Genomic DNA, 16,899 nt, shown 5'->3' on the forward strand with positions numbered 1-16,899 from the left:
AGCATGTGAATCTATGAAAGTTTCCAATACTGGAGAACTAAAGTTACAGGTAATCAACTTGTTTTCTTTGTCAGCACTGGATTTGTGTGTTCTGTTTGATAAGTTAAGAGATCTTTTTGGCAAAGGCCTCTGTAGATTGATGGGCAAAAAATCAAGATTAAAGCACTACAGGTTTGTGCCATATGCTGCTCTCTGTGAAGTACGGTATGCAGTCTTAATTGTCTTTTGTACCACCCTCAGTATTAGTATATTTTGATACGGTTCTGACTAAACTACATCCCATTTATGCTTGGCCTCCCTGCCAATATTCAGTCGATGAATCACCTGTCCCCCGTCCCTGAGATGGGAATTCGTTGCAGTCCAATTTGCAAATTTTATTGTTTTGCTCCTTATATAGCCATCAAAGTATAAGGTTTATAGTGCTGCTTTTATGCAAATATAATTTTATACAATGCCGTCCAGCATTATTTTTTAACCAACAGTTGGAAGATTCTTATCTGTGTTATGCCCTTGCATCTTATCTTTGGGCTGTTTTAAAGCGCCGACGATCGCACCAGGTGTTGATTTGTGTCCTGATTTTGATCCCAGAACCATTAATTGCTATACAAACATTTTAGCAGATGTTTAGCTGGTTATTTAATATCTAGAAGTTCTATTCGATGAAAACGTGTGGCATAGACTTCTTTATAAAAGTCAAAAGAATGGTTCGGTTTGTTCTTTTAGGGGGGATCCAAGTATAGGAGGATTAAAAAGTGGTTTAAAGGGTGGAAGTACTGTCTGTATGTTTTGCACATTTGTCAGAGCCGCTCAAATACTGTTTACACGTAGATCCGGGTGACATCTGTTTTTTAATATGTATTTTATTGATTATGACTATGTGAAGTATATATATATATATATAGATATCAGTTGTTTTTTACAATGGATTATTTTTAAGATACCTATTAACGGGCTGGTTTTATGTCTGTATGCATTTTAAATAATGCGAAATAAAGTTGTTTGACTGACTGCCTTTTCAAAAGTTAAAGGCAGCCTTGTTGTTTTTAGGTACAGCTTAGCTGTGCGCTGCATTACGCCTTCATGTCTATGTAAGTATAAGGTTTCGGATGTTTCTCCTACCTCTTACCACTTTAGTAAAGTGTTAAGGGAAAAATATTAAGTTTCTATATATTTGAGAAAAATGTAGAGTACACCACGGTACTGTCGGAAGTACCACAGTACCAAAAATAGTTAAAAACCTAAATGGTTAAAAAAAAAAGTACACTATAATAACTATATTTTATAAATATAGCGTACTAAAGTGTATTTTCTATTTTTAACATTTAAATATGCACAAAAAAGTCTGTAGAGTAGCAAAGTAATAACTGCAAATTACCTTCCTAATCAAAAATGTGCAGTGCTCCAGAGACTGCTAAATAAATATGTATAGAAAATTATGAATACATTTCTCTACCTGTAAGAACATAAATAAGGTGGTAGGTAGTGAACAATGAAACCTAATACTAACCTGTATCTTAGACCCTAAGTTAGAATACAGTGAAAAGAAGAATGCAGCAAAAGTGATAAAAACACCATCAAGACTTTTTAACTTTTGTAAACTAGCCATTAGGCAGTCCCCTATTGACTTCTTATCCGCATGCCCGCAGTATACCATGAACAGCGGCACTTTAACACCACTTACCCTATTCGCACATACTACCAAAAATTGCCATTCTGATCTCAAAACATATTCCTGCCAAATTACATCTACGTCTATTCACACACTTTCACTATATGTCTGTTTCAATTCACACACTCCACTCTATGCCACAACTGAAAACAACTGAAAACATGGATCTTCAGTCTATCAGATTCCCTTGTCATGGCCGCCGTATTATTCCACCAATGTATATTACAGTTCTGTAGCGCCAGGATGCTCCTTTCGGAGCGATAGTTGCGCTTTACAAATGTCACATACAAATACAAATGCAAATACACTAAATGCCATTTCTCTCCGTCAATCTAGTATACACCACTCTACGCTGTTATACTCTACGCCACTCCGTTCTTTGACACTCCAGCCTACGCCACCACAGTCTGCCCCACTACACTCTACCTCGGTCCACTCCACAGCACTCCACTCTACAGCACTCCACAGCACTCCACTCTACACCACGCCTCTGTATGCCACTCCTATATGGCACTCCAGTTTACGCTATTGAACTTTACACCACTACACTGTCCCTCACTCCACTCTTTCTGAACTCATTGTTCAGCACTCCGTCCATCATTTGTTCCTTTTACTTTTGTCGTCCTAAGTGGGAAGGACATGCCCAGACATGGGTCCTGTGCTCACTGTGCCATTGGTTTCAATCTAGCTTGGATGATGAGGGATGATGCCCGAAATTGGTTGCAGGAAGCTTGTTTCTGGTCCAGGTAGGATCTGGCTAGGCAGTTTGGCCTGGACTGTTGCCTTGACGCATAGGGTCAAGACTGATTTGCATATGGCTGCGTCCAAACTGGGATGGCGTGGTGAGCAAAAGAACGATGGATAAATCCCAGATTGGGGGTGAATTTTCGGATTGTTCAGCATTCTGTCCATTTGTTCCTTTTGTTTCACTCCACTCTGCACCACTCTACTGTACACTACTGCACCCTAAGCTATTCCAATCTATGCAACTCCACTCTAAGCAACTGTAATATATTGTAGTCCACAGTGTGCCACTCCACAATATCCACTCTACTCCACTCTACTCCATGCCACTCCACAGTGCATCATTTTATTCTAAAACACTCAAGTCTATGCGTCTGCACTCTACAGCACTCCACTCTGTGCTATTTCACTGTACGCAGCTCCACTGTCCCCACTACTCTGTACGCTATTCCACTCCACGCCACTCCACTATATGCTATTCCACTTTATGCCAATACACTGGCACTTCTCTATACGCTAGTCCACTTGACACCACTGCACTGTACGAACCTCCATTCTACGCTGTTGTACTGTATGCCACTACACCGTACCTCACTTCACTGTAGATTGCTGTCTTCACCACCACACTCTTACACTCTACCACACTACCCAATCGATTCCTGTCTTTGACACTCCGCTGTACAATATTCTGCTGTATGTTACTCCAGTCTATGCGACCTCTCTACAACACTCCACACCACTGTACCCTATTCCACTGTACCACATTCTACGCCTAATCCACGACATTATAATCTGACAGTACACTTTACGCCACTGTCCTCCACTTTACTGTATCACATTCTTTAATGACACTCCTCTCGATGACAGTTAACTGTACGATTTCAAAAAATATTTATTAAAAACAAAAGAAAATACAATGGAAAAAATAAAGGTTAGGAATAAGTTATAGTTAAGAAAATTGTCTTCATTCCTGCTATATGAACCCAACCTAAATTAAACAAGCATTCGAAATTCTAAAGTTATGACTTTTTTTTTTTAATTTGTTTTTATTGCAGAATTAGAAACCATTGCATATAATAAATCAACCAGCACACTCATGGTGTCCCCCAGCATAGTTCGAATAACATAGTGTATACACAGCCATTCAGCCCGTATCCCGGGGGCCGGGCGGCATAATGTTCCAGATTGCCAGCAAGACATCACAGTGAGCATCCCTGAGGGACCCTGGTCGAAATCTTTTCATGTATCTGCATTTTACCCCACCAACCCGTAACCCAACCCCAACACCGTCCATCATAAGCTAACAGCCCGGTCTCATGGCGATACTGCAATCCCGCCCCCCAGACCCAGAGGATGGAGCCGTCTGAAACCAGGTTCAGACAGAGGCTGAAAACCCATCTTTTCCCCAAGATAAACTCTGTATAATTCGCCCGTGCCCCTTTACTCACCCTCTGTGAGCCAAGCTGAAGAGATGTTAGGTAGGGTTGTCAGCGCGGGGACGCACTGTTCTCTGTGCAACCAAGCGCTTAACAAATGTCATAAACTAAACTAAACCCTGTGGGCGCCCTGTCACAACAGTGCCACATGCCCCTGCCCCTGCTCCGCTATCCGTTCATGCTCTACAAACCGTAAAGGCAGCCACAGGCCCGGTAGTGCCTCCGCTCCCAACCTGGATCCCGGTGTCCAACCCACCCCTCAACAGCCCTAGAACAACACCCGTGCCCTCCCCCCCAGCAACCGCTAATGATGTGTGCCGTGCCCCTGACTCCGGTATGGGTCCCGCTACAGATCTACTTATACCTCCACACTCGTAAGCCTCGCAGTGTCCTCATGCCCCATGCATTCAATCCTCATCGTCCACCAGGGAGTCACGCAGGGCCTGCACTAACAACTCCCACGCCCGCGCTGATTCCAGGCTCTTTTCGTTGTCAAGCTTGACTGCTTGTCTCATACGGAGCACCCTCTCGCATTCAGACCCCCTCAGCAATTCATTCGTCCACCTCCTCACCGACGGCCCCTCCCTGGACTTCCAGTGCCAGGTGATCTCTCTCTGCGCCAGTATCAGCCCCAGGTCAATAAACTTGCTTGTCACCTTAGTGTTTTTTGTGTGTGGGAACCAGAGCAACAGGCACGCCGCCATATCAAACTCCACCTCCCTGTTGGTCACTGCATTGAGAAGTCCCCCAACCTCCTCCCAGTAGTCCTCCAGTTTCGGGCAGCCCCATAACAGATGATCCAGATCCGCCTCCAACGCCATGCACCTCGGACACCGCGCCTCCTGTACCTGAAAGTATCTTTTGATCTTCTCCGGCGTCTAGTAGGCCCTATGCAAAACATAAAAGTGCACCTGCTGAAAGCGCGCGTTCCTCGTGCCCTTCCACGTACGCTTAAGGATATGACCCCACACCGTGTCCGGAATGGGCCTGCCTATGCTCTCCTCCCATTTCGCTTTCAGGCCCAGGAGCGGCTCCAACCCCTCATGCAACATCCTATTATGGAGGCAGGTCACCGCTCTATAGGTACCGGCAGCCATCACTACATACTGGCAAGCCATAGTCGTGCCCGGTTCAATGAGCCCCTCTCTCCAATGCTTTTGCATGGCCGCCACCACCGCCGCATGCAAGAGGAAGCTCCCCTCCGGCAGCCCAAACTGTTCTTGTAGCGTTTGGAAGGGCACCAACGTTCCATCAATGTACAAGTCCCCCACTACTTGCAGTCCCAGCTCCTCCCACTCCAATAATGGGGACCAGTCGCCCCCATGCGGCAGCGCAGTCAGCATGCCTATCGGTATCTCCGGGGCATACGGCCGGGCCGCCTTCGCCCTCCTCAGACTCCTCTGCCAGCATAACCTGAGCGTCCGCTCCTCCATAGTAAGGCCTCGCAACTCCAGTTTCTGCTGCATAATGATATAGGCCAAGACATGGCGCTGTATCCCCTGCTCTCGGTCGCGTTCCGGCCCTCTAAACACCCTAGCCACATGCTGTGTGAGAACCTGAAGCTGCGCGGCCAAATAATACAACTCAAAGTCCGGGACGGCCATCCCCCCTCAAGCTTAGGACGGAGCAACGTGTTCAGTGCCACTCTACGGCGGCCGTGCCCCCAAAGGAAGTCAATGACCATCGTCCGCAGATCCCTGAAGACCCTCTGGGGAATCCAAATGGGCAGCGTGCGAAAATAGTACAAGAGCCGCGGAAGCGCCACCATCTTCAGCAGGGCCACCCTACCCAACACCGACAGGGGGAGGGACGCCCAGAAAGACATGCAACCTCTCAGCGCCCGTACGCACCGCCCAATATTGCCCTCTAATAAGTCCGCGACCTCGTGGTAGATACGGACTCCCAGATAAGTGAAGCAAGATGGCTCCCAGACCACCCCTTTATCACGGGCGGAGCAGGGCGTGGTCGCTCTAAGCGGGAAGACACACGTCTTCGTCCAGTTAACCCTGAGGCCCGACAACCGACCGAACTCAGACATCTCCATCGCCCCTTCCAGAGCCCGTTCCGTATCCTCCATGTACAGTAGCAGATCGTCCGCGTACAATGATATGTAGTGCAACTGCCCACCTCTCGCAATCCCTGCGTACATGTCTCCTGACCTGGCACGTACCGCCAGTGGTTCCATCGCCAGTGCAAACAGAAGAGGGGAAAGGGAGCACCCCTGTCTCGTCCCCCTACCAACAGGATAAGCCGCTGACACCAGATTGCCCAGTCGTACGCGCGCCGTCGCCGAGGAATATAACACCTTCGTCCATCTGCGAAACCCTTCACCAATGCCGAGCCTCACTAGGACTTCATCCAGATAGACCCATTCCAAACTATCAAAAGCTTTCTCAATGTCCACAGACAACACCGCCTGAGTACCGTCCGTATCTGCTGTGCCATCCAGTATCCCTATCAGACGGCGAATATTTAATGCCGTACTCCTCGCGGGGATAAACCCTGCTTGGTCCCTGTGCACCAGGCTGGTCATATGTGGGGCCAACCTGGTGGCCAAGATCCGGCTTAGTATCTTATAGTCCACCGTCAGCATGGACAGTGGCCTGTAAGACCTCACATCAGTCGCTTCCCTGCCGGGTTTTAGCAACGGTACTATCAGTGCCTCCCTCATCGATCCGGGCAGACCCCCCAACCTATGAGCCTCCTCATATACCACCAGTAATCTGGGCGCCAAGCTATCAGCATACTTCTGGTAAAATTCTATTGGCAGGCCATCCACCCCAGGCGTTTTATTCCTCGCCATATGTTTGATGGCCGCCCTAATCTCGGCCAGCGTGACAGGTCCACCTAAGTCCTTTGCATCGTCGTCATCAAGCACCGGAAGCTGCACTGACTCCAGATATTCCGCTATTTCGCACGTTTCCACTCCTAACTGACTCTCGTACAACTCCGCATAGTAGGCCCTAAAGCACTCCAGTACCGCCGTTTGGGAGTAGACCGTCTCCCCCAGATCATTTTTGATGCTCAAGACCGGGCAGCCTCTGAGTTCAGGATTAGCGAGTCTAGCCAGTAACGTGCCCACCTTATCCCTCTCGGCATGTGCTCTAATGGCATATTGTCTGTAGTCATAGCTCCGTAGCCGTTCCGTTTCGGTGGCCACCACCTCCTTAGCCTCCAGCAGCCGGGTCTGTAGATCCGGTCGGTCCGGCCTACACCGCTCCAAATCCCTCAATTTCTCCTCCGCACTGGCAAGCGCATTCAACACCGACATTCGAGCATTCGAAAACCTCCCCAAGCATACTCCTCTCACCACCACTTTCATCGCGTCCCATTCAGTGGACCTACAAGAATCTGTCCCCTCATTCTCACCAAAATACTGATCTATCCCCCGTTGGACTGCGTCACTGAACACCGAGTCCTCCAGGGTGTCGGGCCGGAGCCGCCATGTTGGAATCGCGGAGCGCGCTCTCTGCCAGTGGACATGCACCAACAGAGGATTATGATCCGATATGGTCCTGGCCAGATAGTCCGTATGGGAGACCAATGGGGCTATGGACCCGCTGCATAGTATCAAGTCAATCCTAACATGCAAGGCGTGGAGGGCTGAAAAAAAGGAATAGTCCCTACCATCCCTGTGTTGTTCCCGCCACACATCCAGCAATCCCCACCTTTCCTGCCAATCCTTCCTGTGTGCGGCTAACTTACGAACAGGGGAATCAACGAGTGGTGGGTGGGATCTATCTAAGGCCACATCTGTGATCGAATTGAAGTCCCCCCCCCCAGTATCAGAGGCCCCGCTAAGAAAGAGGCCAAGGAGCCGGATAGGCCATCAAAGAAGCGGGCCTGATCAACATTTGGAGCGTATATGCAGCTGAAAACAACATCCCGACCATACAACCTCCCCTCCACCGCCACATATCTGCCCTCAGGATCCACCAATTGATTCAACACTTGGAACGGTATCCCCGCCCGCACCCATATCAGTGCCCCTCTAGCAAACGCGGAATAAGTAGTGCCAAAGACCTGACCCCGACACCTCTTCTGTAGTGCAATGCATTCCTGTTTCGTTAGATGAGTCTCCTGCAGCATGGCAACCTGAACCCCCCCCGCCGCACCAAATAAGCATGCACTTTGTGGCGTTTGACCATAGTTCGCAGTCCTCGGACATTCCACGTTAGGCATTTCAAGTTAGGTAACGTCCCCATACCAACATTGAGCAATCCAGTTCAGGTATAGCCAGTCAATGCCCACATCACAGCGGTTGCCCTCCCCAAAACAAACCATAAGAAAAACTCCCCAAACCCCACTCCCCAGGACAGAGCCTACAAACCCAGTGTGAGCCCCGATCCAAACCTCAAACAACACACACATCCGACTAACCTGTGGTCGCCACCACAGAAGGCCTTAAGGGCCCTGAGGGGGTGAGTTACCGCCGACCCCGGGCAGGCGGGGCCCGCACCCCGCGCCGTCCATCCCGCAATGCTGATGCTGCACCCTACCAGGCGACCCACCCAGCGCCAACAGGATACCACCCTACCAGAAGCAGTGTCCCAAGTCCCATAGAAGAATCAGCCATGAAAAATCTCATCAGACGTTTGGGGGGTGACCACCGGCCCCTTCAAGCTCTCCGCCTCCGAAAATTCCTCTCCAGTCCTGCCACCATCTTCTCCAGAGTCTGTAGCCGCCAAGTCACTCTCCTGTTGTGATCTCGTGATGGCCGCCGTCGCCGCCAGCGCCCCTCTTTTGTCCGCAGCCATTTGAGCCTCTCGTTTCTCTCGCTGAAGCTTAGTGCGGGAGCGAATCCTCTGAGATTTCCGGACCTGGGGCGGTTTAGGCTTCGCACGCTGGCTTTTACTATTCCTGTCCGTACCAGCTCGGTACGATTCCAGCCTCAGCCACGCTTCATCTGGAGTTTGAAAGAAATGAGTGGTCCCATCCAGGATTATCCGCAGCTTGGCCGGGAAGAGCAAGGAATACTGGATGCCCTCCTCCCGTAGCTCCTTTTTCACCGCCAAGAAGGATGCCCTATTCTTCTGGACCGCCTGAGTATAGTCCGGGAAGATCGTGACTCGGCTGTTTTCCACCTCGTACGGGCCCGAGGCCCGAGCTTTCTGGATGAGGAGGTCCCGATCTTTGTAATGAAGGAGCCTCACCACCATCGGTCTGGGGGGGGGCGGCCAAGCGCTGGTGGGCGAGCCGGCACCCTGTGTGCCCGCTCCAACGTAAAGAAGGGAGTGAGTCCCTCCGGTGCCACCACTGTCCGGAACCAGTCCTCCATGTAGGACACCGCATCCTCCCTTTCAATTCTTTCCGGCTGGCCTACGACCCACACGTTGTTCCGCCTATTGCGGCTTTCAGCATCCTCCGCTCGCCGCTCCAACGAGTCCAGCCGGGCCAGAATGTCCGTTATCTTATGTTCCGCGGTCACCACCGCCGGTTTCAGGTCCAATAACAGCTGCTCATGGTCCTTAACCTTATCCGCCAACTTGGCATGATCCGCTCTTAGGAGCCCCAGCCCCGTAGCGACCTGCGCAATGTCCTGCTGCAATGCCTCCTTGGTCGAGGTGATAGCATCCAGTATAGCATCCAGGCGCCGATTCAGTCTCTGCTCCTGGTCCATCATCGGCGGGGAGGCCTCGCCAACCTGAGATAGCGCGGTCAAATCCTCCCGGCTCTGCTCTGTGATGGCCGCTCCACCCTCAGCCGCCATCTTAAGTGTCTCTGTCGGAGCGACACGGGCAGGCCCGGACCTCACTAGGTCCCGATAAGCTCTACCCAGGGGACGTGCGCCTCAGCAACGAACGTGATAGAGAGCCTCTGCAGTGCCCGTAGCGCCAGCGACCAAAAGTTCTAGCGCTGTTCGTCCCACTGTCGCCAGAACCGGGGTGGAGGGGGGGGGGAAGTAGAGACAAGTGCGTGCCCCCAGTACTCCAATCCAAAGGTGACCACCAATCACCCCCGCTCCTCAGGGCCGTGCCAGCAGATCCTGCAACTCCGATCTCGCACAGGCGGGCCACCCCGCAAGCCGATGCCAATTCCGCTCAGTTTCGGTTCAGAGACCATCGACCCTCGCCGCCGCCATTTTCTTCGCACTCCGGGCAACACCTCGGACGTCGTCTGACTAGGTCTCCGTGGGACTGGCGGACCCCAAAGAGGTCTCCTCCGCTCACCAGTGGTTCCCCAACACTTCGCAGACAAGTTGCGCCGACCAGGGGTCGCCCCAGGCGCGGTTTTCAGGATTAATAGCGGGACCCTGCGCGGAGCTGCAAGCTCACGCCGCCATCCAAACCACGCCCCTCTAAAGTTATGACTTGAATTCATGATTTAGGCACCACCTTCAAATTACTGTAAATCAAGCTGGAGACCGTGTTAACAATGCTGTCAGTGCCACCCGCTTTGGTAACAACGTGGACGTTACATCGTCCGCGTTGTTACCACGTATGGCATTACATGGCATGACGTTTCAACGACTTGCGCTAGATGGCGTGCAACACCAGGGAATGTGTTGGATTTTAAAGTCCAACACGTTTCCTGCTGTTGCGCTAACTGGAGTAGGAATAGTAATTTATACTACTCCTAAGTCCAGCGCGCCATCTAGTGCAAGTCGTAAAAACGACTTGCGTTGTAATGCCACGCGCGGTAACAACGCGGACGAAGTAACGGCCAGGTTGTTACCTACCGGGATGCAATATGTGGCGTTGTAACGTAACGTCACATATTCAAATCGAGCACCTCCATGTCCAATGTTGTCACCTCACTCCCCACACTGTATTAACTATACCTTGGACCTTCTCCATGCACTGTGTTCAGACAAATTGTCATTTGAGTTGTCATATGTGTCGGTATGAATGCTATAATTTTACATGGTATAAGTGATGTATTATGGAAGGCTATAACCAGTGCATGAACCTAAAATTAATGCGAGTTGTGCCAATACATTTCAAGAATTACTTGTGTACAGTACTGACCTTGTACTCTATGCCTCTTTTCTACTCCGTTTTCTGCATCTCAACTGAGTTTATAAGGGATGTTGTTATCTATCTAGTACAACTACCATTTAGTGCATTTTGGTGAATAGATTTTAAAGTGAGGTAAAGGAGGAAAAAACTGTTCCAATTCTTAGTCATTGATTCCTTAAGCCCTGACATTTTGTTGAAGTATTTGAGTTCAGCTTCTGATGTCGCGAGGACTGGTTATGATTTCCTTGTGTACTTATATAATCTCATACGGTGTTTATTCCCCAAGATGCAGCTATCTTGATTTGAGCATGTGGCAGTAAAGCTATTTTCTAAACCCACTGCTTTCAGTGTTAGAGCCTGTGCAATTGTGATACTTATTTCAAATACAAACAATGTGTGTCTTTTTTTTTTCCAGAGTTTGACCGCCATGAAATTCAAATATACGAGGAAGTAGCTAGAATGCCTCCTTTCCAAAGAAAAACTCTTGTATTAATAGGTGCTCAAGGAGTGGGTCGCAGGAGCTTGAAAAACCGACTTATCGTCCTTTTTCCCTTGCGATTTGGAACTACAGTGCCATGTAAGTTTTCTGTGCAAGTGTCTTATCTCCCTAAAACATAAATGCTGTGAAATTGAATGCAAAGAAAGAATGACAGTAATAGAACAAAACAAACCTAAATTACAGGGAGAGAAAACTTTCCATGTCTTCACAGAAAGAGAAGCATTGCAGTGTAGTCTTCTTGTTTTGAGTGATCTGTTAATTATTTTCAATGCTCCACACTATCTTATAGTACTCATGAGTGTGAGATCAAGACTTGAATTTCTGTAGAATTGTAGCAGGTATTGAATTTTTGTGGTGTAGCAGACATCAAATGGAAAGGTTTATATTAATCTGGCATGGCACTGTGCCTTCAGTCTCTGCTCCTACAAAAGCTATTTTAATGATACTTGGAAATCGAAAATAGTCCTGATGGTAGGTAGGATTTTTCATGTTACAATAGACCAAGTCAGACAGATGCTCCCCATGTGAAATAAATACCGGTTTCTGATAGACTTGTAACCGCAGATTCCTCCCCTCAAAATATTCCCGAGGTGTCAGACTTCATCCAGAAAATCTTGTGGAGTACCTCTGCTCACCAGTAGGTGGCATTGCTTGTCTCTTTGTTGACATCGTCCACGTCAGAAGTGATGTCACAGTGCCCATATAGGCACCACCCCAGTGCATTGACATCAGTTGCATCCTTTCCACACTAATAGCATAGATCAGGAGAGCTACCGCCGTAATTTTTTGACCATGTTCTGCAACGTTTTAGTTCACTATTTTTGAGCTATTGCTCCTAGTGTGCTAGTGACAGGGCTTCGGAAAAAAAAAACTACAGGGTTTAAATTGTGCAAAGAATTTAACAGGCAGATGTCTATGTATCATCCCCACTTGGTTTGACTCCTGTCTGCGGTAAAGTCACGACTCCAAGGCCTGTGCCGAGTGTAAGTGGATGCATCCCAAGGCCGTGAGCAGGCGATGAAGTTCCTGGCGGTGCAGTAGAAGAAGGCTCTGTGCCGTCTCGGTCCAATTCCTGAGGCAACTCTCAGGGCTGGTCTGGGAGCCGTTCTCATGGATGATCATCCTGCTACCTTGAGACCCCTTCGTCCAAGTCTGGTAAGTTGAAGAAGCACAGTAAATAGGAGGCAAAGCATTCTGCTGCTTCTCCGGCCTAATGGTGTGCTTCGAGGCCCCACTCGATGTAGTAAACCCAGATCTTTGTGGCTGGGGATAAATGTTTGCATTGTTCAGTAATCCGTCCATCCATTGTTCTTTTTATCGCCCTGAGTGGGGAAGGGTATGCCCAGACGTGCTTCCTGTGCTCTCCATACCACTGGGTTCAAGCTAGCCTGGCTGATGAGAGGTGGTACTCTGAAACCGGTCCTGTTGCGGGTATTCTGCACATAAACAGAGCTATGCACAGGAAAACAGGACAGATTAGTGTGCAAATTATTCTCCCCTGAGGCGGAAAGCCGGGGGTTAGGCTGACAAACTTTTTTAAAATTGTGTTATTGTATTTTAAACCTTTGGGTGTCACCGGGTGTTTTTGAAGAAGAATCACTTTCCTTTTGAAACGCTTCACCCTTCTCCTCGCAGCACATAGATCCCTAGTCCACGCGCAGACGAGTAAGAGCTGACGTGATTGGACACGGGGACGGCCGCCATCTTGGGGGTGAAAGAAGGCTAGCGTTACAGTCTTCCGATGAATCTCGCTCTCCCAGCTATAAAAACAGGCCCCCCACTTTGTGCGCACAGATTAGTGTGCAAATTATTCTCCCCTGAGGCGGAAAGCCGGGGGTTAGGCTGACAAACTTTTTAAAATTGTGTTATTGTATTTTAAACCTTTGAGTGTCACCGGGTGTTTTTGAGGAAGAATCACTTTTCTTTTGAAACGCTTCACCCTTCTCCTCGCAGCACATAGATCCCTAGTCCACGTGCAGACGAGTAAGAGCTGACGCGATTGGACACAGGGACGGCCGCCATCTTGGGGGTGAAAGAAGGCTAGCGTTACAGTCTTCCGACGAATCTCGCTCTCCCAGCTATAAAAACAGGCCCCCCACTTTGCGCGCACAGATTAGTGTGCAAATTATTCTCCCCTGAGGCGGAAAGCCGGGGGTTAGGCTGACGAACTTTTTTAAAATTGTGTTATTGTATTTTAAACCTTTGGGTGTCACCGGGTGTTTTTGAGGAAGAATCACTTTCCTTTTGAAACGCTTCACCCTTCTCCTCGCAGCACATAGATCACTAGTCCACGCGTTGACGAGTAAGAGCTGACGCGATTGGACACAGGGACGGCCGCCATCTTGGGGGTGAAAGAAGGCTAGCGTTACAGTCTTCCGACGAATCTCGCTCTCCCAGCTATAAAAACAGGCCCCCCACTTTGCGCGCACAGATTAGTGTGCAAATTATTCTCCCCTGAGGCGGAAAGCCGGGGGTTAGGCTGACGAACTTTTTTAAAATTGTGTTATTGTATTTTAAACCTTTGGGTGTCACCGGGTGTTTTTGAGGAAGAATCACTTTCCTTTTGAAACGCTTCACCCTTCTCCTCGCAGCACATAGATCACTAGTCCACGCGTTGACGAGTAAGAGCTGACGCGATTGGACACAGGGACGGCCGCCATCTTGGGGGTGAAAGAAGGCTAGCGTTAGTCTTCCGACGACTCACGCCCTCCTCCATCAACATATGAGGCACAACATTTCCCGTCCGCGCAGGGGGCGGGTGCAGCGGGCGCGATGGCGGCTCGCCAAAGGAAAGCCCGTCTGCGCCCGATCCGCGCCAAGAACGCGACAGGCGCAGGAAACTCTGGACATGGATCCTCCATCGTAAGGTACCAGGCAAGCGCACTTCGAAGTTTACACATAGTAAATAGCTGTACTTGTAATGTTGAGCTGAACAACATTAGAGGGCCTTTTAGCTGCAGGCTTTGCAGGTGGACCTCTCTTTGGTCCCCAGTCAAGACAATAGCTGCTCTAACCGACACTGTCGATAATATTTCACACTTTAAAGGAGGGTTGATCAACGCTCGCTCCATGTGTAGCCACAGCCAAGATATAAAAGATCTCATCCTTGAGTTAGACTTGGATTGACTCCTCATAACCGAAACATGGTTAACTGATAGCAGCAACCCTGACCTGGCCATCGCCCTTCCACAAGGCTATACCATCTTTAGGCAGGACAGATTGAAGGCGAGAGGTGGAGGAGTAGCCTTGGTATTAAGAAATCACATGAAATGTCACACATTCAATCTAGATCCCTTCAAAGGAACAGAAGGGCTCGGTTTTTCCATCAAGTTAAACGAGACCTCCTCCTTTTCAGGAGGATTAATCTACCGCCCCCCAGGCAGTGCAACTAGATTCCTAGAATCTCTTAGTGACTCTTTAGGTCAGCTCCTTCTTCGTTACCCTCACTTCACACTCCTGGGTGATTTTAATCTGCATCTTGAATCCAAAGCGGATATGCAGGCACTTAATTTTTATCAGACCTTGGAAATTTTTAACTTACAACAAAGGGTAACACAGCCCACACACCAAGCAGGACACATCTTAGATGGGGTATGCACTAACTTTCCCCTTCTAGAAACCCAAACCCCTGTCCCACAAATCTGGACAGATCATAGTCTGATCCCTTTTTGCATTAGAACTTCACAACCCCAGAATTCAGTTAAATCCAGTCAACATTCAGAGAACTATGTTAACTGGACAATGGTAGAGGACAGTTTCAAGCTCAAGCCCATCATTCAGACACAGATTCCCAGTCTGTCTGGAGACGTAGAACAAGATTCTAAATGCTTCCATAATTGGATGCAGCATGAGATCAAAGAACGTGCCCCACCTAAACGTTCCAGAGGAACGGAGAAAAGAGGTAAGACAAATGCCCCCTGGTTCACTCCAGAATTAGCCAAAGCCCATCTATTATGTAAGAAAGGCGAACGCAATTGACGTAAAACCTATGACTCTGCAGATAGAAACTCTTATACTCAACAGAGGAAAGTATATCTTCGCAGCATAAAAATTGCCAAGAAAGAATATTATATTAAAGTCATTAAGGAAGCAAAACAAAAACAAAAAACATTGTTTTCTATAGTTAAGACCTTTACTCATCCTAGAGCTTTACAGCCCGAAATACCTCCATCCCAAGAATTCTGCAATCAAATAGCTGACTTCTTTGAGGAGAAAATTGACTCAATACAGAAAGACTTTCCTGCTCCCCAAGCCCCTCAGACTTCTACCCTTCCAGATCAGGGAGAAAATAGTAATCCTGGCCTGCAAATCTGGCGCTCCCTCTGACTCCTGCCCCCCACGAATTCTCCATCAGCTAATTGATGTGTTGAATCCCATCATAAATGGGATTGTAAACTCCTCTCTCAACACAGGTATAGTTCCACGAGAATGGAAACAGGGAATCGTGAAACCTTTGATAAAAAAGCTTAATAAATCCACCACAGACCACACCAACTTACGTCCAATCTCACTCCTCCCAGTCTTGGGTAAAATTACTGAACAGATGGTCTACAAAGAGCTAAAAAGCCATGTAGAAAGCTACAATGTCCTCCATCCCCAACAATCAGGTTTCTGTCCTCATCATTCTACGGAAACGGCATTGATCGAACTTACTGACTCTATAAAGCTACTGCAGGATCAAAGAAAGAACGCTGTCTTGATTCTATTAGACCTCACAGCAGCGTTCGATACCATCTTGCACACAATACTGTTAGGTAGACTAAAAGACATTGGTATCTCAGATGTGGTACTAGCGTGGATAACATCCTTTTTAACAGATAGATCTCAAACCATTGCACTAGGCCCTTTACTCTCTAAAGAAAAAAAGGTTTTGTCTGGAGTCCCTCAAGGCTCCATTCTGAGCCCTCTACTATTTAATATTTATTTGGTCCCTCTTATTTCTTTGATTGAATCATACGGCATACTTGTTACATCGTATGCCGATGATACTCAACTCATTGTGCCCCTTGAAGAAAACTCCACCAATGCTGAACAAAACCTTAGAACTGCCTGAAGGATGTATTCCACTGGATGGAAAAAAACATCTTAAATGTAACGCCAACAAGACAGAAATCCTCCCTATGGGAAAAAATTCCAATTTCTGTCCCAGCAAATGGTGGCCAGAGGACTCCACTGCTCCCTCTCAGACTCTGGCGACAGCGAGAAATCTCGGGGTCCTGTTTGACACCGAGTTATCATTCGACCAACATGTAAGGAATGTGGCAGGAAGCTGCTTTGGTATTGTAAAATCTCTTAAGAAGTGTTTTGACTTCCTACCCACTGACTCAAAGGCGGTAGCAGTGGCTTTAATCCTCGCCCGCCTCGACTATTGTAATGGCCTGATGGCAGGTGTGAAAAAATCCACGCTGAAAAAACTTCAAAGTGTACAACATTCAGCAGCCAGATTAGTACTAAAACTACCAAGGAAATCTTCAGCATCAGCCGCTTTGAAAACCCTTCATTAGCTACCTCTGCATAAAAGGATACTATTCAAAATTCTGATCATCGCCTTTCGTGCATTTAATAGCACAGGCCCAAAGTATCTTACTAGGC

General features: G+C 48.3%; 1 protein-coding gene across 2 annotated transcripts in view; it reads left to right on the forward strand.

Annotated features, from left to right (window-relative positions):
* The window catches only part of PALS2 (protein associated with LIN7 2, MAGUK p55 family member), a 985,569-nt gene that overhangs the window by 768,388 nt on the left and 200,282 nt on the right, over positions 1-16,899 (forward strand). For both annotated transcript variants that reach the window (XM_086941681.1, XM_086941682.1), the window contains exon 10: positions 11,224-11,385. In XM_086941681.1, the coding sequence (XP_086797807.1) occupies positions 11,224-11,385 (162 nt within the window). The remainder of the gene's footprint in view (positions 1-11,223; positions 11,386-16,899) is intronic.

This window comes from Lissotriton vulgaris, chromosome 10, assembly GCF_964263255.1.
Source record: "Lissotriton vulgaris chromosome 10, aLisVul1.2, whole genome shotgun sequence".
In the NCBI taxonomy this organism is placed as follows: Eukaryota; Metazoa; Chordata; class Amphibia; order Caudata; family Salamandridae; genus Lissotriton; species Lissotriton vulgaris.